At 34.8% G+C, this 27,249-nt stretch overlaps 1 protein-coding gene across 1 annotated transcript in view; it reads right to left on the reverse strand.

The window, feature by feature from the left end:
• ADAMTS20 (ADAM metallopeptidase with thrombospondin type 1 motif 20) overlaps positions 1–27,249 on the reverse strand; it is an 83,053-nt gene that overhangs the window by 26,288 nt on the left and 29,516 nt on the right. Inside the window, exons 12-28 of the mRNA XM_057366146.1 lie at positions 22,658–22,803; positions 21,105–21,286; positions 20,871–21,007; positions 19,648–19,765; positions 15,994–16,089; positions 14,614–14,780; positions 14,374–14,503; positions 13,149–13,275; positions 12,265–12,475; positions 11,602–11,766; positions 10,726–10,890; positions 9,020–9,142; positions 8,031–8,138; positions 6,718–6,882; positions 6,215–6,505; positions 5,722–5,883; positions 4,214–4,390 (exon numbers count right to left, since the gene is read on the reverse strand). Coding sequence (XP_057222129.1) covers positions 4,214–4,390; positions 5,722–5,883; positions 6,215–6,505; positions 6,718–6,882; positions 8,031–8,138; positions 9,020–9,142; positions 10,726–10,890; positions 11,602–11,766; positions 12,265–12,475; positions 13,149–13,275; positions 14,374–14,503; positions 14,614–14,780; positions 15,994–16,089; positions 19,648–19,765; positions 20,871–21,007; positions 21,105–21,286; positions 22,658–22,803 — 2,670 coding nt within the window. The remainder of the gene's footprint in view (positions 1–4,213; positions 4,391–5,721; positions 5,884–6,214; positions 6,506–6,717; positions 6,883–8,030; positions 8,139–9,019; positions 9,143–10,725; positions 10,891–11,601; positions 11,767–12,264; positions 12,476–13,148; positions 13,276–14,373; positions 14,504–14,613; positions 14,781–15,993; positions 16,090–19,647; positions 19,766–20,870; positions 21,008–21,104; positions 21,287–22,657; positions 22,804–27,249) is intronic.

Here is a 27,249-nt window from a genome sequence, read left to right on the forward strand (position 1 = left end):
ATGACCATTTAACCAAGAGATAAACACCAAAACCTTAAGGGAAACTGATAAAAAAGGGATACTTCAGTTAATAGTCAAATACTATCCTTGATGTGAAGGCACCATAAAAAACCTCCTTTAGATGAGTAGAAGAGTTATTACTTCTCAAACAGTAGAAAAAGAGTAAAACAAAAATCATGTTCATATCACACATTTTGCCCAGGGGGCCAGGAAAGGACTTTGGCACAGGAAATCTCCCGATTTGCTACTGTGCCTCAAATTATTTCCTAGCCAAGTACTGTTAAAAATAGTATTTTATTCTCTAGCAWGCTACATATGAAAGCTTTTCAAGACTGTGACTATATCTGCCCTATGTATCTGCAAATTYGTTGTACCTAAACATAACTATCAATTCAAACAACATTTGATTTGATTGTATTCCCACAAAATTTTTTTGTCATGTTACAGACAATTGCTTGGCTAAGAATACTCAAGTCTGTGGATAAGGGGAACACTGCTCAGACAAAAAGCTCAGTATTGAAAGTAGCAAAGCATCATTCTTGAACTCAAGAGAGATTATTCTACAACTCTGCTAGAACAAATTTTTTTAATCTACTAATTATGGCTCAATTTAAAACCTTATGGTATCTCTGCAAACATGTCTCTTTCATGCTTTAACTTTAAAACAACTTGTCATTAAGGTCAGAAAACCAGAATCAACCTGATGAAAGTTAATACAACAAAACAGAAGTCTTACTGCATGGACTAAAGAAAAAAAGCCAACCATGCACTCTGGAAAGAAGCGATACAATAAAAATCTATATTAGAACAAAGTACTCCTAGCTAGCTGTCAGAACACTATGCAATTTATTGACATTATATAATATGACATATGGTTTCCATACTTTTTAGCTTGTAATTTCTTCATTCTTTCATGAAGTTTTGGAACATTGCCTCCATCCCTTCACCAATGAAACTAGAGCACAGTAATAGAAAAATATCCAAGATGCATGGGCCAAATTTATGAGTGGTGCAACTACATTAAAATAAGCAGCTATATTTACCTGAAATATTATTTAACCTATAAATACATTACAAATATATATGCACCAAAAATATATAAACTTGAATTGTCATTTCTATGTATCAAAAAAAAGAGGCAGTGTACTTAAATACATGTCAATTCAGCAATGAAATCTTGAAATCACATGCTTAAAATTATTAAACTTGAATTTAGGAATGTTTCTAAAATATTTATTATTCTCAATTACATTAAAAATTGACACCAATATTCTTTAAAAAGAAAGGGCAGAGTCCTTCAAGATGAATGGACTTGGTGTAAATCCACTCCCTTTCCTATGGATTTTGGTAAAAAGGCAATTAAAAAATGAAAAGTATGAAGAAGAGGGAGGATGATTCCATTCTTACAAAAGAAAATTCCCTTAGAAACTTGCACAAAACTAAGAGGACAGAAGACATCAGCAACATTCTAAAAAGATCACTGTCAGAGTATCTCAACGACATTCAGATCAAACAAATCCAACTTACAGGCGTAAGAATGTGTTTCCTATCCACCCTTTCTGTAAAACTTCAGAATTTTTCTGGTTTAAATACCATTATAGGAAAATACTGGACTGAATTGCAGATTCATAGATTACCAAAGAACCAGTTTCTGAACATACATGATTTTTCTGAGAAAGTTTCCTGGAGTAGTATGAAACTTCAGAATTTGAGATTTACTTGCCTCACGTCCAACAGGACAACTGCAGAAACTAACAACAGGGTCAGCTCCAGTAGCCACTGACACACACTAGGAAGTGTAACAGCCAATAGCTGCTAAACTGCAGAAARCATCAACCAAAATTCTGGTTTCAAATCACAAACAGAGCCTTCCTTTCAAGGGCCCTTTTGTGCATTTTCAAGATATGTTTTATTTTAATTATGTTGCATAAAATTTATCAGTAACTGAAAGAAATGTCCTTAGAAGGCTTACAGCTAAAAGTCTTCTGTTCTCAAATATATAGTGATATCTAGTGGAAGAAGTAAGAATCATAGAATCATTAAGACTGGAAAAAACTTCTAAGATCATCTAGTCTCGCATGTCAATTTCTGCTTAGGTTTTAACTCTGAATTCTCACTAGTAGACACAAAAGTGCAATGCATTGCTGTCCTGGCACAGAAATATAAAATCAAAATATAAAAATCAATAATTTTATGAAAAATAGAAATAATTATTTATCTGGCTCTTGTGGTCTTACAGAGAAGGGGATACGCATAGATGTGAAAGGCTTGAAAACTTCAGAAACCAGAGAGCGTCGAGTCATTAACAATTCTCTAAACTACAGCATCTTTTATGCCAGAAATGTGTAAGACAGGCAGGGCCATGATCTATTGCCAAAGTGACAAATCRGTAGTCAACCATGGCTAAACAAAGCTGTTTGTGCTAGGGTACAACARCGTTCCTATGACTAAAGTTTTTGCTGCTCCTTCCTAATAAAAATTCATCTTCAATGAATGAATTTTGCTCTGCTTAAACAGCAACAAAAACCAACTAAGTCTGTRTGTTGGCAGTGTTCAAACTAGCAAAATTAAAGAATGAATAGCATATGCTAACATCAAGATTTCAAGATTAAAATGTGATAGCATATTCAATATGTGAGTCTCCTATTATTTCCTGAATCTGCTACATTTGTTTCTGCAGTATGAGATAGTGACGAAATTAAGTGTTTGATGGCTTAACCACAGAGATTGCATTCATATATAAAAGAGGCCACAAACTCTCTCTCTGTTACATAGAGTCCATTCTAAGCTGCTTTTGAAGGATTAAAAGGGCCTTTTATGTCACTTCAGATATAAACCAATACAAATATCCTTAATAAAAGTAAGCCATATACAACATTTACAATAAAAGATCTTACAGGTATTCTATTAATGCAAGGCAAACTGCATTATTCAGGGAATGAACAGGTTTTGAATAATTCTTGATCTAAAAGGGAAACAAACACTGAATTCAACGCCAACTGTGTGATGAACCCTGCTTGCCTTCTCAGCACCCAATGTACAAACCTTAATAAGAAAGTCACAGCTAATTATTTGGCTAATGGCTAAATAAGATACTCTGGTATCTGCTAAGCACAAACTCCAAACTCTGTTTTGCATAATGGAAGAAAGAGGTAACTGTGGTAAACAATTAATTCAGTTTTACAGTCTCTTTGTAATAAATTAGAATAGATTGTATATACATTAGCAACTGTACAATTGAAATCAGATAATTTTTTTAAATGCTGCCATATTAATTCAAATAGACAAATTACATAATTTTATTAACAAAAAAAACCCCAAACAACTGTTGTCCCAGACCATCTCCCAGGGATGTCAGTGCCAGGTTTTTTGCTGATTTTGATGGAACCAGAACTGGATTTTGATGCAAACCAGTCTTTTGATTGCCATTATTCTCCTTAGAATTTAGCACAATAATCAATATTGTCAAATTCACAGCTTGGGAAAAAAATGTGCTCTATATTGCAGAGCTTGCTATGATTACTTCAGTACGTTAATAATCTGCTAGTGGCAATTTTAAAGATTAATGGTGATTACAGTAGGCATTTTTGCATATTAATAGACAATGACATGTAGACAATAACAGATTATAGTTACATACATAATTATACATAGATAGCTTTAATTAGTCCCTGTTTTAAAACCACTAATATAAACTTTTATACACAAATGTACATGTAAAGTGGAGCAAAATATTTGATGACAGAGTGTAATATACATGGATGTGAGTTATTTTATACTTATATATACCATAAGAAAGAAGTTATGCAATAAAAAGTTCAGGGTGTTTTTGCAAACATAAATATGTAACTAATACTAGAGCATARTTTTCAGCATAAACTTTTAAATTTAACACATATCAAATTGTAACCCTTCAAAACGGAACACCTATTAGGTAGTGTTATCAGCTATGATGCTTTCTGGTAATTTTCCAAATATTCCCTAGGATGTTTTACAGAGCGTGATATTGTTCCCACTGAAGGAAATGGGTGCTTCTCATTTAATTCAGTGACTGCAGGAACAATTTCTTAATTAAATTACATAGGTTATACTCCACATGCATTATTATTTCACCTTTATCAAATAAAATAATCATATAATTTTTAAAAGACAACGGGAAATAGAATGACAGAAAGAACATGAAAGCAAAAAATATGAGTGAATGCTATCGTACCGATTTCCACGGTCCCCGATGCCAAGAAACATCACCAGGGCAAGAATGCACATTACATTGTGCCATGTTAGGTGGCTTGTCTAGAATTTCACAGTTTTGATCACCCAACATTTGGCCAGTGGGAAGCTGACAAATCACCAGTCTTGTCTTTATTCCATCTCCACAAGTTTGAGTACACTGAAACACAGAATTTTATATGCAACAATTTTAACAGAATTATCACAAAACATCAAACCAAAAAACATAGCAATAATCAGTACATTGTATTATTAACTACATCTATTTCCATATTGCCTGGACACTCTATGCAAGAATAAGGACTTAAAGTCTAATCTCATGTAATTTTCTCACTTATTTACCAAACTACATTTTTATGGTTTCAGTTACAGAGACTCTATTAAGGAGAAGGAAGCATTTGTGAGAATAAATGTGCTTGTATGCTTGTATCACTTTCCCTAGTAAGAGGAAAAGATGGAAATTTGTCTTAAAACTAGTTTTCCCTGCCAGACAGTGAGCAGAAAACTCAGAAAACTCAGACACCAGGCACACTGTTATACAGTCTAACTTAGGCAGTCTAAGTGTAAAATACTCATAGGATGTGTTTTCTGGGTTTCAGTTTGTCTGTAATTCTTAAATACCAGTTCTCATTCCTAATGAGCTCTTAAAACCAATCTATAATAGTTCAAAGCTTTTTACTGTATTCTTGAGGATTCTAAATTAGAAAAAAACTGCAGCATCCACATAAACTGTATCCCAAGTCTAAGGATATGGATAGAAAAATTACTACATTTAGACTGACCTTGAGAACTGAATGGCTAAATCTGGCCAAAATGAGGGGAAAAAAGGTAAAATAAAAAAGTCACTCAACCAATCTTTCTTCTGTTTTCAATTCCACCCATTGATTAATCAAAAATAAGAAAATTGGGCAAGAATCACGAGAGGCTAGATTAGAATAAATGCAAAAATAATCAGCTTTAACTCCTTCTGTAATGTTTGAGCAAGAATATGCRGTCAAGATAATGACATCATACAGCATGAAGAAACTTTTCTTTGTCCATTAACATAAAATGTTCCATCAAAATATTCTAACCTAGACACACCTTTTAGATGCAACCCAGCAGCTATTACTACTTGTAGTCACTATTGTTAGTRTCCATGAAATTAGATAGAATAAAGTTTCTGTAAAGCTTTTTCTAATATAATTTTGTATGTCTCAAGACACATGTTGTACAACAACTATATCATTAGTTGATATATCCTCAGGCTCAAACAACACTTACTTATTTTGGATGTGTATTTATACCACTCATGTTTCCACTACAGTTCTAGATTTGATCAAACAACAGTTTAGATAAAAAGGTTGAAACTCATTCTTTTTAAATTTTTAACTCTATTAAATAAGTAAAAAAAAACGTGTTCACAGTTCCACTCATAGTCACATAATTACCTTTCTATTTCTAAGTTTATGTAGTAAACAATGTTCCCCTTTGTAAGTGAAATGCTCTTACTTCTCCCCAGTTCCCAAAGTTCCACCGTGGGCAGGGTCCAGAATCACAGTGTCTCGACTCTGAAGGTTTTGTTGCCTCGTCACAATTACTGGCACTTCTTCCTTCCTCATCTTGACATACTACAACTCGACGGTGAAATCCACCTGCACAAGTACTAGAGCACTACCAAAACAGGTAAACATACATTTTGCCATTGCACAATCAGAAAAATGTAAAAGATGTTGGTTAAAACAACTTGGTTTTAAATCTTAACTTTTAAAACTGAAATTTGCAAATAAAAGTATTCTATTTGCAAGTAGAAGCATTTTAAATTTGAAATCACAGAAGAATTACATTCAGAATTTAATATATTCTAAATAACAATAAGAACAATAATAACTTTTAAAAGGAATGTGCTCCTCTTTCAACCAAATCTGTACTGCAAAAACATTTCTAGAAATGTTAATACACATGTGAGAGAATAAAATTAATATATTCTAAAAAAATTTCTTACTGCTCCCCAGGGTCCAGTTCTCCATTGATATCCTCCCACAGAAGGACGGTTCCACTGGTTTAAATTGTTTTGTGGAGGGTGTACAGGGAGATAACCTATTTCTGGGAAATGGCTTGGATGGTCATGTACTCTTGGAATCTGATGATAAACTGGTGGACATGGTGGCATGTTACATGCTTGTTCCTTAGGAGGCTGGCCTTCAGGATCACAGTAATTCTCATTGATTTGCTGATGGTAGTTGACACAGATGACTTGTCTGGTTACTATTCCACTATCGCACGTAACTGAGCACTGAACAAAAGATTAACATAGAGTCATAGAACACTGATAATCAATAAACAAATTTATATTTACTTTTGACWAGAACAAACAAATATTTTGGTTTTTCGGTGGACGAAATTTCAATCACACTTGCACAAAATATAAACTCAATTTTTAAAGGAAGACTTTGGCCAATAATCTAAATACACACATTAAAAAAAAAAGTTATAATTAATACTTACAGGGGACCAATTTCCAACTTTCCACTCTCCACACGGGCTGAAGCAACTTGAAATTTCCGCTGGTCGTGGTAAATGAGCACACAAAGATTCATCTGCTATTTCTCCATGAGCATCTCTACAGCTCACGTAGCGAGCACGATCACCCTTCCCACAGGATGCAGAGCACTGTCAGAGAACAATCCAAGGTCATCACACTTCAAGAGGCTAAAAYAAGATCATGCAAGCATCTAAAATACTAATGTAGCTTGACTTTAGAATTACATCAGATTTCCATTCCACACTAATAGAATCATGCATTCAGAAAATGAAATATTGCTGAGTGTTTCGGCCTTAAGAATTTCTGTTGACTTGGAACTGAATTGCATAGCCTTAATTTTCATGAAGCATTTCAGCATATATAGAAAGACAGCATTTAAATTATAACATGAAATAATTATACAGATGAAAAGGCAATTTTTCTATTTATTAACAATAGAAATGTCAAAAATTTCCAGAATGTTTTAGTTATTACACAGGGATTCAATATTTACTGTTCAACTGTTAAACTTAAAATAAAACCAGATATTAACAATTCATTTGCCATTATGGCTTGTATTAGCATATTCCATTGAGCCCCTTCTGTGCCTTTGTTCAAGGTGGATTTAATGAAGAACTGCTGAGTAGCCTCAGTATATGCACCCTTTACTACTTTTTAGTTAAAATAGTTGCGCAAAAATATAACTGTGTTCTATGCATTGTTAAATATCCCAAGGAATTAACATTTTATAGATAATTTTAATTTTCCCATTGCTGTCAAGTAAAACTAATTTTCAGCATTATTAAAATGAAATAGTAATATTGAAAAAAATGGTGTAGGAACCATTTTAATAATGCTCATTTTACAAAAAAATGGCAAATTAGACAAAGGCAAATTTMAAGATCTCAATGGTTTAACATTACTATTCACATAAAAGATTTAAATCACATTTTAAAATCAATGGCATTCTTCGCACTCAGAAACTGATCAATTACTTACAAAAAATACTTTCTAGCACACTGTCAATCATATGATAACTATTTTGCTCAGAACCCCAGCTCCTAGAATCCTGCCTTYTTCCCCCTTATTTTTCCTGGCTGGATTTGAGGCAGGATTTGCTGGGAGTGTCTATCTGCTCATTAAGAAACAGTTTATTTTCTTCAAAAAATACTGGAATTCCTTTTTAATTTATCCCAARCAGATTTCAGTCTGACAAATATATTAATGAGAGCTTTATCAAAAAATGGGTGAATGAGTGGAGAACTCCTCTGCAAGGTGTGACTGCTACATTACATACTGGGGTCCATGATCCATATCTCCATTGGGTGACCTTCCCCACATTAATTAGAGGAAGTGAAGTAGTCCATAATTTCGTATTTTCTGGACAAGAGGGCAACTCACATTCCTGTGGGGGTGAGGAAAAAAAAAAAAAGCTTTTAAAATATGCATTTTGAAAGTGCCAAATGTAAAGCAAATTGTTAGATCCCACTGTTACAATAAGTCAGTACTAACTAATGTGCATACCATCTTCAACATTTTTCCTGGAATTATTCAAAGACTTTTCATTGAATTGTTTTGTTTTAAATCAAGTGTCAAAGAAAATTTATTTTATCTTAAGACTGTATTAGTAATAAGCAACAATACTGCCACTTTGAGAAAGAAAAGTTTTGGCCAACTTGTTGGAGACAAGGGGTATAGCTATTACAGTGTCCTGCTTCAGAGCCACAGGCAGCACAGAAGAGCCAAGTGAAGACAGTGGCGAAGCTGTCCTGTCCTTTAAACCTTCAGCTACTGAGAGTAAATTTGCCCAGTAACCAAACAGGCAGCACAATTAAAAATGCAAAGGATACTCAAACCCACTGTTTTCACATCTAAGTGTAAATAAATTACACCAGTTAGCTGGCTTTTATAATTTAGAAGCTTATTAAAGAAGCCAGTTGAGTACTATTATTCATTAAGCAGGATGGCAAGCAGAGTCCTCATTATATTCTACATGTTGGAGCTTCCCCCACTGCCAAATATTCACAGGCCTTTGGATTCCTTGAAATCATATACTCCAACCCTTCAATAAAACACCAACTTTTAAACATCCAATCTTGAAATTACCCTTCTGTTCCTTAATTCTCTAGGTAAAATTTGACTTTTGTGGAAAAAGAGCATTGCAGTCCAGTGTTTTTTTCTCTCTTTAGAAGTGATTTCTTCCAAGTTCCCTCATACAGTCAGTAGACAACAGTGGTATTTAAACACTTTTAACAGAGAAGTAGAGAGGTATTTATTTTAACTTACTTGACTATCTCTAGGACGAGTGGCAGCATTGCATTCCCTGTCATCATTCAAAATGACACGGTACGTCCCAGTAACACATTTGACTGCACGCATCTGGTATCCACGTCCGCACGTTACAGCACACTATGGAAGTCAGGAATTTCATACGCTTGAAAAAGCACTGTTTATGATCACATTTCAGTTTTAATTACATTTTCTACTTTTAAACTCTTTCCAGAATGAATAGGAATGGTGACTAAGATGGTATTAACTTTCTTTGTGGCAGATAACCAGTGCCCACAGCACACCAATGAAGTGTGCTTGGACAAAGGCTTTCTCTTTCCCCCATTCCACCCACTGCCGTGAGCAGGYTGGAGGTGGGCAGGAGACTGGGAAGGAACACTGGCAGAACAGCTGACCTGATCCAAGGGACTATCCATGCTATATAATGTCATGCTCAGCAATAAAACCCGGAGTAGAGAATGTAGAGGAGGGTAAAAGGAGGAGTAAGGAGTAGAACCACTAGCTGCAGCTGTTAAATGTCTTTCCCTTCACTATAGGGTTTGACTAGAGTGCACTCAAAGAAGCCACCTAAACAGTAAATGGCTGAAAATATTATGGCACAAATCCTATCTCTATAAATGCTGTGGTTGAAGCACAAGTAATTGTAAAACTCCAGTGCTGAATGGCTATTACCAGCTGTTACAGTGAAAAAACTGGAATGAAAAGCTCTGCTTCAGTGATACAGATTGGTAAATTACTTGTACAGGCTATTTCAGAAAACTATTTTTTATTCATAAGAATTCTATCATGGGACTGAATTAATTTTTAATTACATTTTTGCATTTAGCTTGTAGGAACGGAAAGTCATTACCTTGCGATCAAAAGGAATTCTACATTATATAAAGCAACAATGTGGTTATCTCCAAGGTAAAAAAATTGAAGTTAAGTTAAAAATATACTTAACTTCCAAAGGTATATTTATTCTGTATTTTAMTAACAGCTTATATGTTAAAAAAAATAAATATCAGCTTCTCTTCAGTTATGAATTCCCACTAACATCCAAGAAACACTGAATAATCCAATACTTCTGGTTTGAGCAACCTGATTTCTTAAAAGCTGCATGAAAAGGATTAATGTCTTTAATTAATTCTCATCTATTTGGTGACAAGTTTCCTTAACAAATTAATTTACTTTTTTCTACAGTTTTAAATCCTCTCTGAGCATCACACAGGAACATATTTTTCAACAGCACTTTCACATAGAGATAGCAGATTTTTTATCACGGAAGGCAAAACCAAAATGTAACAATAAAATACTAAGTCTTTTTCCCTGCTATTATTAGCATTTATATTTCCATGATGTTAATTGAAGCTACCACTTCAGTATGTCCACTCACCTATAAATATTTGGTCTTTTACCCRTCTCACTCATCTGAACAGTTTACTATCCTCATTTGCATTATTGTGGTGATGTAATACACTGATGTGCAAAAGCATCTTTGATACTAAGGCTCAGGATTAACTACTATTTTAGGTATTTAATTTATATATGGGTGTTCCTAAATTACAAGTTAACTAGCCAATAGGATCCTGCAAATATACATGTGAATCAATTCAACCAAAACAACTACTTAAGATTCAGCTAAAGTGTTTAAAAAGTATTGTTTTGTCATTGCTCATAGCCTGAAGTATAAAACAAGAAGCCAGGAATCCTTATATACTCACTGATCCCCAAGGSCCTACTTGCCAAGATGCACATTCATGAAGTTCACATGGTGTTACTGATTCTGGTCTGTCATTTGGGTTACAGAAATCATCTCTTAGCTGCTCATCATTAAGTTGGCACCAGACTTGACGATGCTTCATTCCTTTGCCACATGTCACAGAACACTGTAAAATTATTAGAACCATCAGCTCTAATTCAGCAGAGACATGAATATGCATTAATGACTTCAATTTCTTTTAGTAACTTGTTGGATTTTAAAAATCACGTAAATAACAAAACTATTCTATGAATGTAAGTAGTCCAAAAAACCCTAGGTTTTTTATGAAGTCTCCTTTCCTTCCAAGTTCACTTCAACTCAAATGCTAATACAAAGAAATCACTATTAAGGTTCTAAAGCTACAAATTATGAAAACTATGTACAGATCATTTATTTCCAATAGAATAAAAAATACTTATTCAAAATAATAGCACACATATCAAGCTTTCACTGGAAAAATGTTTCAACTGTCCATGATTCTTTTATATCCATCTAATCTATAATAAAATTAATATCTTTCTATTAAACAGTTGGCTGTACTCATTGCTTCATAAAATAGGAAGGTATGCAAATTACTGCAAGTAGGTTTACTTTATGTATCTTCACTACTGCATTTTAATCTAACAAAATTAGGGAGAAAAATTAATTCTAGGAGTTTTTTACACAAGTTCTCATACCATTCATAGATCTGTGATGTGCATCAGACAAATCACAGGACTTCAGAACTTTAATAACTGTGTGGCCCAAAATAAATAAAAACTCTAAACACTTAAAGCAGCTTACTTTAAAATTCATGACCTGGACCTAATGTGCCTTAACTTTTACATAGTTTCATTACCTCACTCCAGTCAGTAACTGACCAGCTCGGACATAAGAATTCATTACAACTCTGTGATACAACTCTTGGAAGTTCTTGGCATTCTCTGTCAGGAAGATGACGACCCAAGTTGTTCATACAAAAAGCTTCTCTGGTTCTGACACCTCTTGCACAGCTCCTAGAACACTGAGATGTATAGTTATGAAACAGGAAACAGAACACAATAAAATCAGGTCAAAATACATTATCAGTCTGAAAGGTAAAAAACATTAATGATTGCACCAGATAAAAGTGCCCTCCATTTAATCYACAGTCTGCTAATATGATCACTTATCACTCATGAGATAAATTCAGAACTTTGTATAATAGTTACAAGATAAAACTCTATGGAAGAATAAAACCAAAATTGTACAGAACTAAATTATTAAGGCTGTAAATAAAATATACACCTTTAATTACCAGATCTTTGTTGCTGACTTCCAAAACCAAGGTGCAAACAAGCTACCATTTCTTCCAAACATTTGAGGAAGTTGCTGACATATACAGGTTGGTATTACATGATCCTACAAATCTGTATTTGTCAAACATTGTTATTAAACTATATAAATATATAGGGAAATAAAAATTTGGTATGAATGCTAACCAGACCTACATTGGTACAAATATAAAGTTTTAAATCTGTACCTCTGACCATTCTGTGTAGTGCCAAGTCCTTAGCATACAGTCACCATGGCAGGGCTCTCTGGATGGTGGTTTCTGCTGATSATCACAGTATTTATCATCCACTGGGGCACTGAGCCCTCTTGCAATAGAGTACTTCATGCAGCGGATCTCAACAGACCGATGTCCCGGGCCACACTTCGAAGTGCAGTCACTTTTGCCGACACTGTGCCACCTACAACGACAAACTGTTGTAGAAAGCTAACTATGTTTTAAAAACTATGATCATGGCAATTAAAGCAAAGAGAATGTAAAAAGAACTATAATGTAAATATAGATATGCATTTTAGGGAACAGGCAAAACTGTAAACTCTAACTCATGACTGGAATTTTCAAAGCAATATATAAGAATTTAACTCATAGGCTTAAAAGAACTTTTTAAATTTAAAGGATCTCTTGTCTTAATCTCCCAGGTGACCTTGAAAAATGTAAACTATAATTCTAGCTCTTTATCCTCTGAATACTTCAGTGTGGGCTTTCTTGGAGTGCAAAAMCACAAGTCTGTTTGAAATTAGTTCCGGTTGTGGGTTCAATTCTGGTGGAAAACGTATTTCACCCAGCAATACAAGTTTTTGCAGCCGAATATATAGAACAGATTCACAATTCTAACAAGAGACTYAGTACTTTACCAATGAAAATTGGGAAAGCACCCTAGATCTCTGCAGTCAGAGGTATAAATATAATGTATAAAGCTGTTACACMAACAGATTCGAGGAAAACAAGGAGAGATGAGAAGAACGAGGGATGGAGGGACAGAAGATAAAGCAGTCTGAATTACTTCGTGTCAATGTCAATCAATAAAAACATGTAAGACCACAACAACTCCACCAGTTAGATCCCTTTTTTACCTTAATTCACACTCAGTATTACACTCCTCAAAGACACTTGGTACAGTAGGTACAAGTTCACATCTTTGATCAGACACTACCACATGATCACTTTTACGTATACATGTCATTCTTCTTCTTCGAATACCTTCAAAAAGCACCAAAGGAAATAAAAAAAAGTACTAAAATAAGAGTGCCTTATGGATTCCATTCATCATTTAGGAATTTTACTGAGATACCCCATTAACACAAATTGTTGAATACAGCAGATTCTCCACAAACATGCTTCTTTGTGCAGCTGACCATATTCCAGATGGAGAACAACCTCTTCCCAGTCACCTTTTCCACCTCCCAGCTGTCCTACAGTAGTCTCATGCGATATTGACATCCAGAGAACTACAAAAGTGCAATAGTCCATTTACTCATCAGGCTCAATATTTCAAGCACACCGTGTATGTCCTCCTAATCAATTTAATTCTAAACCATCATGTTAACTTACATATTGTGATCCTTCCCCTTAAGGAAGAAGAAAATTTGATCACAAGATACTTAAAAGATCTGGAGCTCTAGGAGAAATACCACAGTTGAAAACTRCTCTGCTTCTCCAGCACATGACCATGTCTACAGTTTGACTCAAAACCAGAAGGAACTCATCATCACATATTTTCAGGCCTTTCTAGCACCCACTAATAAGAGTATTTGTCAAAAATCTGTGCACATACACTTTCAGATATGCACATTTCATAAATGCTGTGGCTTTATTTTTATACTGGAATGGCCGATAGAGTAACAGCTTAAAATAATAAAATATATCTTTAAAGACTTTGTCTCATGTAGCAGATAATCACAAAAAGACAAATAAATGAGCATGAAAGMTATCAGACAAGATAGATACCAGACCAGACAGATACAGTGACCATCTGGAAATAGCATCATGAAAGCCTAATACATATTAGTAGATGTACAATACCACTTTTTAAGGATCTATTAGATTTGATTCAACCTTTTTGTTTTAATAAACTGCTCCTATGTCCCCAAATGTAGGTTTGAATATAGAATTGCACCACATAAGTACTAAAAATAGCAAAAACAAAAATCAGAAGCTATTCTGTCCTTACAGGCTCTGTGCACTTAAGTCGAAGTTTCTTCCTCACAAGTAAGGGGGAAAAGTGAGAGAACCTAAGATGAATCCCTTCCTAAATGCCATCAGGTCCTTGGTTCTGGTGAAAAAAACACTTCATAGTACCTTGGCACATCCTGCTGCAGTCTTGCCAGGGTCCATAGGGATCCCATGTAAACAGATCACGTCCATCTTCTATTGGGACAYTGAATGAATAACGCACGTCAGGGTTGTATAAATTCCCTACACACAAAACCTTGATTGAGATAAAATGATAGCTGTTTTTCAGTGAACTTGAAMATAAAATTACTAACACAATGATCATGCAGGAAATTTTCAAACTTATTGAAAAAGTAAACAAAGCACCTGTAAAGTTAGTTCTTCTTCAACTCTATCAGTGCTGTTAATTCGTTCTACTGTATTGTTTGAACCATTGTACTCGAAAATGGCTCCTTGTATATTGATTTCTCTTTTTGACATGCTTACAACAAAATTTCCATTCAAGATAAAATTTCCATGGGTATCTGATAAAGCTGTAAGTGAAACAAAATATTTGAAATCTCTGTAGTTAAAAAGTTTTATCAATAAAATCTYTAAATAATGTATCTTCTCACCAACAAGTAGCTTTATTTTAGTTCACGTAAAAAGTTGTATCAGTTCCAAATTAATTAATTCAATCCTAATAATCAGTAACTTTCACCTCCAATTGCCATGGATTTTCTCAGCCATCTGCTGAAGGGCTGACTGCAGTCATGACTTTTAAATTTGGTTARGTTCTGCTAGCATAGGAGGAAACAATAATTATCAGTATTTCTGCCCTATTCCACAGCCCACATCCTAGTATTTGCTGCAGGTCCTTCTGAGTTTTAAAAGTAAACTTGCAAATAAAAACAAATTATTAAGTATTTATGATAGTAATTCAATACAATTACCAATATGCAATAATAAAGATGAATTACTAGTCAAAATTTTTTCAACTAAGGCAAAATTTGTAGTACAAGATGCTATTCAGGCATTACTACACATGAAATGGTAGCTAATGTCAGTGGATGAGGGCTGTTTTTGTGTGCTGTGAGCTGCATTTGTAACAACTGGGCAACAGGTGACAAGGGAAATTTTTTGACAGTTCTGAAGTTTGTTGGCTAGGATGACAATGCAAGAAAAGACAGAAGGTAAATATGCATCAATATTTTTTCAGGTGCTTCAGATACAATGTAACTACTGTGAAATAGACAACAAAGATTTTTGGTATGATGTACCCATKAATTCTTTGTTACACTTGCACATCCATCAACATGTAATGACGTTTATACTCTTTATGTCCCAGACATAATAGAAAAAGAGAAATATGAGACAACTGATAAATTTGCTGATGGTCAAATTGTTCATAAATGAAGTGTATGCTTTCAAGATTTAAAATAACAAATACCTGCATTATTCCTGAGTTCACTTGGGGCATCTCAATTAACATTGTGATAACATAGTAAAAAACTGACAAAATTATGCAAGGTACTATCTTATTCTCTGACAAATGAACACACTTGTCTGAGAATTAGAAACCTTAACATCTCACTGATTTTTTTCTGAAAACTAGTATCTACAGAGACACTCAGGCAAATGAAGCTATGAAATAATTAGATATTTTCTCCAAAGTCTTTACCGGACTTCTCATAATATATGTCCAGCACAGATCTCTGTCAAGAGCACAAAACCTATCCATCAATGTTGTACACAGGAAGTTTTTACCAAGGTAGTTGTCATCTTCTGGTTTCCCTGAGTAGCTGTGCTGTTGAATATCAATGTTTGTTGCTCCTTTGGGAATATTTACCACAACATTGTAACCTGCAATGTAATTATTCACAAATTAATTATATATAAAAACAGTCAAATATTAGTAAATATGAAAATACATTTTGACTTCATTCACAAAATCTGACCATGCACCAGAGAAAACCAATGCTGAATGCCTTCACTGAACTACTTAGTTAGGTTCTCTGTTCGGAAATGTGAATTCTTTACCACTAACACGAGTTCAGTCTACTCAGAAAAATCCATAGAGAGCAGCACTACTCTAAGAAGCAATCAAATATATTAAGAGGAAGTAAGGAAACACTCTGATTCCTCAAAATTTAACCACAAAACTCCTGAGTAAAATCTGAGTAAGTCACTTCACTCGAAGTACCTCCATTCCCTGTTTATACAATTTGAGGTAGCTTTCTCTTACAAGAGTATTTCAAGACAGCACACTAAAGAATGAATTTTAAATACCAAAACATTGCAGTGTCGTAGGCCATATGCATAGGCAGATACAGTCGTTAAACCAGCCATGCCTGATCCACCTCCTGCTTAAAATGTGCACACCCTTCAAAATATAAATGCTTCACAAATCAGTCATCATTTCTTGTAATATCCCCAAGTACTATTCTGGTAGCCTTGTCAGGTAACAAAATTAGGTGCAGGAAGATCTACTTTTTAAGCAAGTCACTCTGCACATAAACATAGGTTAAAAAATCCAAACTTCCCGCAGATGCTTAGCACGAATTCAAAAGGATACTTGCAGCTGAGTAATGGCAAACATTGGAAACAAATAATAAATATAAACATACAATCTGAAGCATTAATATAAATTTTGATGATTTTCCCACCTGTTTCACTGTGTTTAACAATATTACTGTGACTTAACTTTAGTTGATGCACCTCTGTGAGTAAAAACTTAAATGGCAATGTCCTTTTCATTTTGTACTGGGTTTGACTGGGATACAGTCAATTTTCTTCACAGTAGCTGGTAGGGGTCTGTGTTTTGGATTTGTGTGGGAAAATGTTGATAATTCAGGGATGTTCTAGTTACTGCTGAACAGAATTTACACAGAGTCAAGGCCTTTTCTGCCCTTCATCCCACCCCACCAGTGATGAGACTGGGGGTGCACAAGGAGTTGTGAGGGRACACAGATGGACCCTGGCTGACCACAGGGATATCCCAGACCATATGGCATCATGCCAGGCATATAAAGCTGGGGAAAAAAGGAAGGGGGGATGTTCAGAGTGATGGCATTTGTCTTCCCAATTCACTGCTATGCATGATGGAGCCCTGCTTTCCTGGCTGTACACCTGCCTGCCCATGGGAAGCGCTGAATGAGTTCCTGCTTTGCTTTRTGTGCGGGGCTTTTGCTTTAGGTATTAAATTACTTTTATCTGAATCCATSATTTTTTTCACTTTTATTCTTCCAGTTCTCTCCCCCATCCCACTGGGAGGCAGTGAGTGACTGGCTGTGTGGCTCCAGCTGGGGTTAAGCCATGACAAATTTCATAATACATTRACTTCCAAGTGCTTTTAATCTATTAAAACTATGCCATGCATTTAAATGAAGATTTAATCTAATTAGAGGTCCATCACATTAACCAGCTGGGGGCAGCACTGCAATTGCAAATTGACAAACTGCATGCTCTGGATAAATAATGTTTGGTCAATCTTTCAATATACTGGGAAGAAAACCAAAAACACTGTTAAAAAAGCCCCTCATCTCACACACTGAAGACCTTGTGGTAATAGAATGAAAGAAGATAAAATACGGGAGGAAACTATAAACAAGCTGCAGAGCATGCTGCCAAGGACACAAAGAAAATAAATCTCATACTAAGAGACTGAGAATGACCAGGAAATCCTCAGATACTCTAATTTGATGCAATAACAGTGGCCATCATAGTATTAATGTGCACATAATTAGATTGCCATCTCCTAAAATGGAAGTCAAACAAATTATTATTTCACTGCAATAAATTTTTGATTATTGCTTCAGTACTATTTACACAATTACTGACAACATTGTAACTGCAAGAGCATAAGCACACACCATAGGCTGCAATTGTCAATTCCAAATTCTGCCTTAGTAAAATGACTAACTTCAGTTTGAAACAGGAACCAAACGAAGTTAAAAGAAAAAGATCAAGTACATTGGCGTACTTAGCTTATGATCCTAATTCAGAATTTTTTTGAAAATAGTATTTCCTCAGACAACGCCTTCAGCTGTTAGCCTGGGGATGTCTTAGACCTCACATGGACACTGGAGTTTTAGACATTAGCTAAGCACAACTTCTTCCCTGCATGGCTGTACTCCTACTTGAGCACACCTGAGTCATAATCCCATATATTCAGCATACTGTTCATTGGTGTAACTCAGTATTAACTTTCATATGCTATATTTTCAAGAATTTGAATATAATTAAAAAAAATCAACTAACTATAAAACCAAATAATAACTCAAGGTTTTCCTCATCCCAAAACACAGGGACTTTTCTCTCCTCCAACTTCAATTTGAAGCAGATAACTGTGTGACAACGGAAAGTCWTTAAATAGCAGAGTGACAGTCTCAGCCATATTTGCATAATGGCAGTTTCACGTTATGGACACTTGACTTGTAACAACTGTATGTGTGACAAAATTCATCTGCTATCTATAAGCAATTTGTTAGCACAGACACAAGGAAAAATACATGTATTTGTATGGGAAGAGTAGCTGTATGATTTCAGATTTTTGGCAATTTTTGATTGGTGTGAGCCCTCTGACAGGGGAAAAGAAAACCCAACAGGATACGTGGCATACTTTGCCCTTCAGCAGCAATCCCTTTGTTCTMTGAAGATCCTATTTGGCAGCTCTCCAGGTATCATTTTCACATCGCCTGTGGTCTCTTTCAACCAGTGAAGTGGCACAAAGGAGCCTCTAGGCTGATCCCAACCTGCAGACTTCAGTCCTTATGTTCTGTGCCCTAACTGCTTAACTGCATTGCTGCACACTTACAACAGTCCTCCAAACTTCACAGAAAAGACTAGATACAGAACTATCAGTAGCTCTATTGGAAAAACTAAACCAAATCAATAGGAAACACCATGATTTTTCAGAAGTTTCTCACTCACTACTTGTCAATGAGGAAGAAAAAACATAAATTGTTTTCTGGAAGGAGAAGACTCACATTTCACAAGTTATATTTTTCACTCTAGGAGAAAAAGAACTTCATCAGCTGCTCACAAYGCAAACTTCTGGCTATCTCTTTACRCAAAGAAAATGAGATATTGGAATATGTCCTCCAGCTGCAAGTTTCAGATAAGAGAATGCAAAATATAAAGCAGGAAGCATTCTTTCTTTTAAAGTACTTTTACCCTCCTTGTTTCTTTTATTTTTTTTTCACTTGAATGGGTTGATTTTTTTTTCACTTGAATGGGTTAGTATATCATAGTGTTTGCCTCTGCATCCATGAGATAGTGTGATTGAAAATCAAAGATATTTGTTGACAGAGGCCCTAAAGAACATACACTAAAATCCTGCTTCCTTAAATGTAAAGAATAATTTCTAAGCCATACTGAAGTGTGCATTAAAACTAAAAAAAAAAGAGAAAACAAACATACCATAATGAGCACTGTTGAAAGTGCCTGCAAGTGTCTTACATGAGGAATTATCACCACCACAGATTCCACATTTGTCTCTCCTTGCCTTCGAATTCAAAACATGATCACAGCCTGCTTGCTACAAAAAATCCAAATAATAAAAAWAAAAAAGACCTGCATCACTTAGCTCARTGGAAAACAATGAAAATAAGTAATGTAAGCTTCCCACTACCCCAAAGTATTCTTGTTTACTGTATATATCTAGCCTTCCTTAGCAATTCATTAACAGTCTTTAATGGTTTTGGATTCTGCAATGTATGGGCAAAACATAATGGTGCAATCCAAATACACTTAGTATGTCAAAAATTGTATAAGAACACATACCAGTACATTTTTTTTTTTTTTAAATCAACATAGTGTATAAATTTTTATTTATATTTACATTAAAGTCTTGGAATCCTAAAAGCAGTATGCATGTGTACATGGTCTGTCCTTTACTGCAAGTAAAGTCTGTCCTTACTGCAAAAGAAGCAAAGGAATACACATAGACTATGCTGGTTAAATTAATATAAGCACAGCTTTTGTTTATCTATCTTCACTTAAACTTCCAGGGTTGTTTTGAACTATGATAAACAAGACAATTCTCTGGCATTTCCTCCTTATTCAACAGTATACAAAAAAGCTATATTTTCTTCTCATCCTGAATTTACTCAGTTTCACTGCAATCAGCAAAACCTCAAACAGGCGTGACAAGAAAGTCTTGAATTGTTAAAATATAGCATCTTGCTTCTCCCAACAAAATCTTGTAGCAATGCCATAGTTGCTGTTAAGTTGAATTGATTCAAGGGTCAGTTCCTCCTGATGTTACAATTAAATAATAATTACATAATCTATCTACTCTTGGATTTTCTACTGTTTACTTCTTTGGCAGCAGAAATACAATGTTAATAACCACACAGCATGCATCTTTCCTCCCTTTATGCTATTTTTGGATCAGTTTCTCACTGCTCACTTGGATAATATTAACATTTTCACATACGAGGCTTAATGAGCCAAGACTGTGGGTCTCCAGATTCAACTACATGTTATTCACTTAATTGCCTCCATTTCCAGATCTTTAATTTGATAAGTAATAAAATCAGAAAATCATATTTTCAGTAATGTTTATTTGTATTAATATTTAATATCTACTTCTCCACCTGTTAAAATTGATTTTAATAATTAATAAGTTTAGATTTAAATACCCTGCATAAGCCTTGAACACAAAGGTCATTGGTTTCTGCTCCACAGGGAGTACCATCAGCAACTCTGTCCTTCAGCTGATAGTAGGAAGTTGTTCCAGAAACWCGGCAAAAAAGTTTACAGCGATCTTTCATAGAAACTGGAAAGAAAATCCAAGAGGTTTCTTGTCTGTTTTAAAACTTTATTTAAAGTAACATTTTCCATTGTGATAATCGAAGAGATGCATAATTACTTACTACCACTGTATTTTGGAAGCCAGCGAACAGCAGAGGTAAGACCATTGATATTAAAGTGTTTGCCATCAAATTCAGAGCACTGTTGTTCCCGAAAATCTTTTTTGCCTTTTGGACATGAATCAGTATTACATGACCGAAATTTCATCCTGCGACCAACACAGTACCTCCCTCCATTTCTTGGCCTAAAAAAAAAGCCAATGTAAAACACACTCATTTTCTCAAACTGCTGTTTTCCATGAAAAGTGGCCTCAGCCACTGATTTAAAGGGGAAAATCTCACAGAGCATTCTGTCAGCTGTAATTGACTTACAGACACACACACTCAGCTTCTATTGCACTCTGCATTCATTTATACCCAAAATAAACCCAATCCTTGTAGAATACTATTGCTGAGGTAGGTGATACTCTCACTACTGATGTTTATTTATGCATTATTATTTTTACTTCTCTTACAGCTGTAACTATTTTGCCYGGAAAAAGCATTATTAATTTTAATGCTTTTATCAATTTAGCTGAGATTGCAGTCCTATTTTTACACAAGCAACACTTCCCTCAGTGATTTGAAATTATTATTTTACAGAGTGACAAAGAAAGAACACAATCATGAGCTGGCACAGTCTTTTCTGTTGTCCTAATATTGGTCTCACTTTCGGGATCAAAAGAATAAAAAGGGAAAATTGTGGAAAATACCCCATTTACTGTAAAGTCTAAAATATATTTTAACAGCTATAAACCCTGACACAAAATAATTCAGTATTAGTATGCTTGTGGAGAAGAGAAAAAGAATAAATCAACAGTATATTGATACCATCAATTACTACAGAAAGAAAGAGGCATATCTAATGGCAATCTAGTCTACTACCTCTTACTTATCAGAGAAAATAAAATAACCTGGGGCCATTTGATTGAAGTTCATTTATCCTATTGATAATATCAAGCTGACATGACTCCTTAGAAAAACCCTTAATCTACTCAGGCACCAGCTGTGGTTCTGCTTCTGGACAAGTTACGGGCAAAGTTCTCCTTGACTTTTATTACAGAGCATAAAACCCACACAGAATTATTCAGTCAATGTAATGTTCTAGTTATAAAGTCAARTTTTAAATGACTGCTATAACCAGAGCTCCTTGTGGGACATTACTGGTGGCAATGTTGTGAAAAACCTTAAATCAAAGCAAATCAAGTATTTCACTGGAGATCAGTAAGGAACACATATACTTATTTTGCAGCTCTTACTTCAAAGAAAACATCTACTGTTTAAAGAAACAATTAAGAGTAAAGAGTAAACCTAGAAAAAAAGAYCCTGCCAAACTAAGTTTTTAGAAACATCTTTAAGAATGGATAATATTGTTGAAAGACAAGAGTAATTGARAAGTCCTCTGCATATTAGTCTGTAGATTTATCTGTTTCCAAACATGATTGAAAGAAGCAYTTTTTCACTGGTGCTTCAAACTAAGTTGCACAGTCCACAATACCTCCATTTTATTTTGAACCAATCCATAATTTCTTAATATCTTCATTAGGCACTAATGTAAAATGTAATAAAAAACATACTCTGGTCGATTGCACAGTCTGGTGGTGCTCTTGATTCCACCTCCACAAGTTCGTGAACACGAGCTATAAGGTCCCCATGGTCCCCATTCTCCATCTACAGGACGCAGCTCCATTTCTCTGCTCACACAAATTCCATGGCGGCAGTGCTGCAAAGTTGACAAACAAAACAAAATTAAACATTCCAGCAAAAGCTTACTGTATATTTTAGGCACAAAAAGAACAAAATTTAAGAGCTCATTATTCTTATCTGGATCCAGATATTTTCTAAAATGTCCAATTTCCTTTAAGATAACTTACCCAGTAGTCATATTTTTAAAAATGCTGTCTGGAATTCTTTGATTACTAGGAAATCTACTGGATGCTGAATATATATTTAAGTCTTTTCACTTTATCCAAATATGTCTAAAAGATCTTGAATTCCTGATATGTTTTCATGCATTAACTTAAAAAACAGATTTACAACTGTCTTTTATGTAAGAGACTTTTCAGCTTATTTGGAATTTGTGCTGGTACAAAAAGTGAAAAGTTATAACAAAACACCAAGAAAATCTGGATGCTTTGAACATCTCAAAAGCTAACTATCTAGTGGGTTTGTTTGGGAAAAGCAGACGTTTAAGACCTTGATCAKGTAAAGCAAGATCATGCTATAGATTCATTCTTGAACTCAGACTTCCACACCTATAACAAAAGGTGCAMAATATTTTATTTATATTTTACTATTTTTTTATTTACTATTAATTTAACAAAGCTATTGCGATTAAAATGGAATGAGTAGTTAAATTTTAAAAAACTTAATAGTTACAGAAATAATTCTTAGAGCAAGATACTACATTGCAATGCCTATTYGGTTACTTTAGATCTTATTTTTGGTCAAGAACTACCTATTTCCAACGAAAAATTTACATAAAGAAGGAATTATTTCATCTGCTGGGATTATAAAGAAGACAAATATTGCAAGATTATTTCATTGCTGTCATGTCAGTTATGAGGCTTCATCACAACTGTAAACTATTACTATTTATAGAAAGTAAATGCCTTTTTTTCCAGAAGCATCAATCTCTTGCTTCTAAGTATTTACTATTCCATTCCTGACTGTAAATATGTACCCACTTCAGTGTTTATTCAGGAAGTAAATGACTAAAAATTCTAAATGAGAACCTTATAACTGGTGCATGTGTCCTGCTGCTACAGCACTAATTCTACTGATGACTTCGGGCAGCTGGAATTCTAATTCACTTGTGTCCTTTAGAAAATCCCATGTAGTATATTTGATCATAGATCACATTACATAGAATTTCTCAAAAGTTATTACAAATTTGTTGTAGAAACTATGAATTTACATAAATTTTGCTGAACCCATAAAAATTGTGTGCAATCTTCATGAACACAGCTGACTGGCACAAAACTCAAATCTTGTTCAGTGGTTTTATCACAGCTTAAAATAATTCCTAGCTGCTATTGTTTCCTAATTAGCATATGCTTTTGTTATACTGACACTTATGTTCACATGCTATTAACCATTTTGTTCTAAAAGTATGAATTTGTAACAGAATCAGATTCTCCTTTCAGGTTTCTGCCTGAGTTCCWAATCCAATTTCATTATAAAATTGCCTGCCTGCATAATTCCTCATCACACCAATGCTTGCATGTAGGCCATAACTTTTAAGCTCTCCATGCCTTCCCCTAAGAACATGATGATTCCAGATGATTCTCAAACCAAAGCAAACACAGAACAAAAGCCAGGTCTTGGTATGTAACTGTGTAAGTGATCCAGTCAACTGGCCAGACCATCACTTACCGGATGCTAAGACTAATGCTTTAACTTAAAACCAAACAGCCATCATTATTTCACTGCATATCTTTGTATGAATTCTCACTGGAGTGCTTACTGTTAGTTTGTACTATTTTTTTTTTCAAGATGGCCTTAGGGTACCTTTAATCCAAACCTTCTAGTACCTAACATCAAAWCCCCAGCAAACAAAGGCAGACTTTGCATATAGTGCAGCCATAAGGTGAAGGAGGAATACAAAGAACTTGCCTTTCCAGGAATTGTCCTCAGCATGATAGGAAATAAATTTTTTACATGATAGGCTGAAGTCTAAATCCCCCCTTCACAAAATGAATACTGYCATTCTAATATGGGACAGTGACCTAGCATTTAGGTTCTTCTTCCATCCAGAAAAACATTGACAATACCTTGAAGGGTGATTTCAAGAAGAGAGTTGTAAAATGAAATTTTATATCCACAACAGTATTATTTTGATCCATAAAAATACAAAGCATATGTTCACATCTGTGATGCTAATAACTTATTCAACAAACTTGTCTCAGCTATTATTCTGCTGCATTCCTACAGAAGCAACATGATGAAGTCACGGTAGAAAACTCCAGCACCAGACATGTTCCAGATGTTCCTCTGTGCTTGCTTGAATCATTGCTTCACTGAAGATACTATAATTTAAAGAGCTATCATAAATTTAAATACGATTGCTAACAACTTTTTCCTTAATTTTTAATGGCAAATATAGCATATGCATCATGTAAAATGGGTATTACACATATTTCCAAACATACAGATTGCAGTAAGTGGCAATGCTGCTCTAGTCAAGATCAACAGTTGGTCTTCTGTCAAAAAACCTAGAAATTCTGACCCAAATCCACAATAATTTTTTATAACTTCAGAGATGAGAGGAGGGTTAATGGTTCAAATTTGGAATCAATAAATCTATGGACACCCAGATTTACTTTTAATAACAAGCACTTTGAATCTTTCCTATGGACTAACCTTTGACTTGATAAATTGATTGGGAGTGCTTCCAATATGAAGTGAGCTTGCTAAATTTCCAAGAAAGCAACCTTGAAAGAAATTATTAAAGCATTATTTGCCAGGCTGTGCTCGATAAGAATCAAGGAGAGTGGTAGAAGCACGCAGAACAGAACTAGAGCTCCTCTGAAATCAAGAACTTCCCACAYAGCCTGGAAAAGGACTCCAAGTTCACTCTTATTGCCTGTATTTTCCAGGCAGCCCCCAGGATACACATGGTTTTTGAAGACCTTGAGCAAAGACTGACATACTGATGCTCAGTGTCTGAGGACATAATATCATGCATGGAAACCCCACACAGCCTTGCAGAAAAAGAGATGAACAGCTTTTGCTGAGCCCAGATACCAACATGTTTTCATGGATGTTACTTGTAACTGCTGGTGCTTCTAAAAGGAAGCAAGATGACTGAACACTTCAGCATGAGGAGAAAATGCAGACAAAGTGTTGCAAAAGTGAACACCATGATCTGTATTTTGCCTGTCAAAGATAAATTTTATTGTTCTGATTTTTTTTTTTTGCATTATAAAATACAGTACAAACTGATAATGACTGAATAGCACAGGAAGAGAAATTTCTACTGGATTGAATGCAGAAAAGGAAAAGGGGTATAACTGGAATCACAAAATAGAAAAACACTAAAAAGTGCTGCAGCACACGACTCACTATAATGCATCTGGCCTGTAGCTGAAGAATGAGCAKAAACTGTCTCAAAGCAGATTCCAATCACAGGGAGCTGGGAAAGGAATATGAATCTTAGAAGTTACACAGCTTCAGAACATAACCCCATGAGCAGGGAGCAAAGACAAGAACACCCACTCAGATGAATGCAAACTCCTGTTCTTGCTGGCTGTATCTATGCCCACAGAGTTCCCATCCACTGCCTTAAATGAATGTACTGCTACAGGCCTGCCCTACCTGCTGAAAATGGAGGTAAAGAAACCTTTTGCTGTATATCAGACCAATGCTGCCCTCCATCTTCCTCCTGTAATACACAAAGTCCAAAAAGCACAGTGCTCAAAGAACCAAGATGAGAAGTGGGACCCTACAGCACATAAAAGGAACAAAACCAGAGTAGTTAACAAAAGGAGAATAGAAGGCAGAAGAAATGGAGCTTGGAAAGATATCTAACTGCATGTATAACCATGGCATCTCAGGTATTTATTTCTGTAGCATGGATTCTCAGCCAAGTCTACATTTATTACTCAAATGATTATCCACAAAACCCACAATATTTGATTTTTTTCAATGTCTTCAACTTTTTCTTGCAAAAAAATCCACACACTTTATTTTTCCCTTGAAACTTTTTTTCTGAAATGATATCTCATAGAAAAGTATTTCACAGAAATCCTAGTTCACAGAAAAAAATATGGTTTGAGCCCATACATAACCCTGTTCTCATAATTCAAAAGATATGCTGCAGCTTTCCAGATGATGAACATATTCCGCTATCACCCAACTCTGATAAAATTAATCTGATTTTTTTATACTTACTTTACTTATATAAACACAAAACKGTTTATTCTTAAAGATTAAGTATCTTCATGTATTAGTGGTCATAGCAGTCAAGCTGTGCAACMATTTTTAATAGTAATCAGTAAATGTAGTAAATAACCAATTAAACAGTAATCAATTCTTCAGTAATCTACAACTGAGGAACAGCAAACATGCTTCAGAAWTAGACAGGTACTTCTTTTACTATTCAAAGTAAATAGTACTATTTAAAGCAATTATTCATTGCTCTGCATTCCCATTCAGTTATCCCCATATC

This window comes from Malurus melanocephalus, unplaced genomic scaffold (genome assembly GCF_030028575.1).
Source record: "Malurus melanocephalus ecotype Western Australia unplaced genomic scaffold, MMel_1.1 scaffold_60, whole genome shotgun sequence".
NCBI lineage: Eukaryota > Metazoa > Chordata > Aves > Passeriformes > Maluridae > Malurus > Malurus melanocephalus.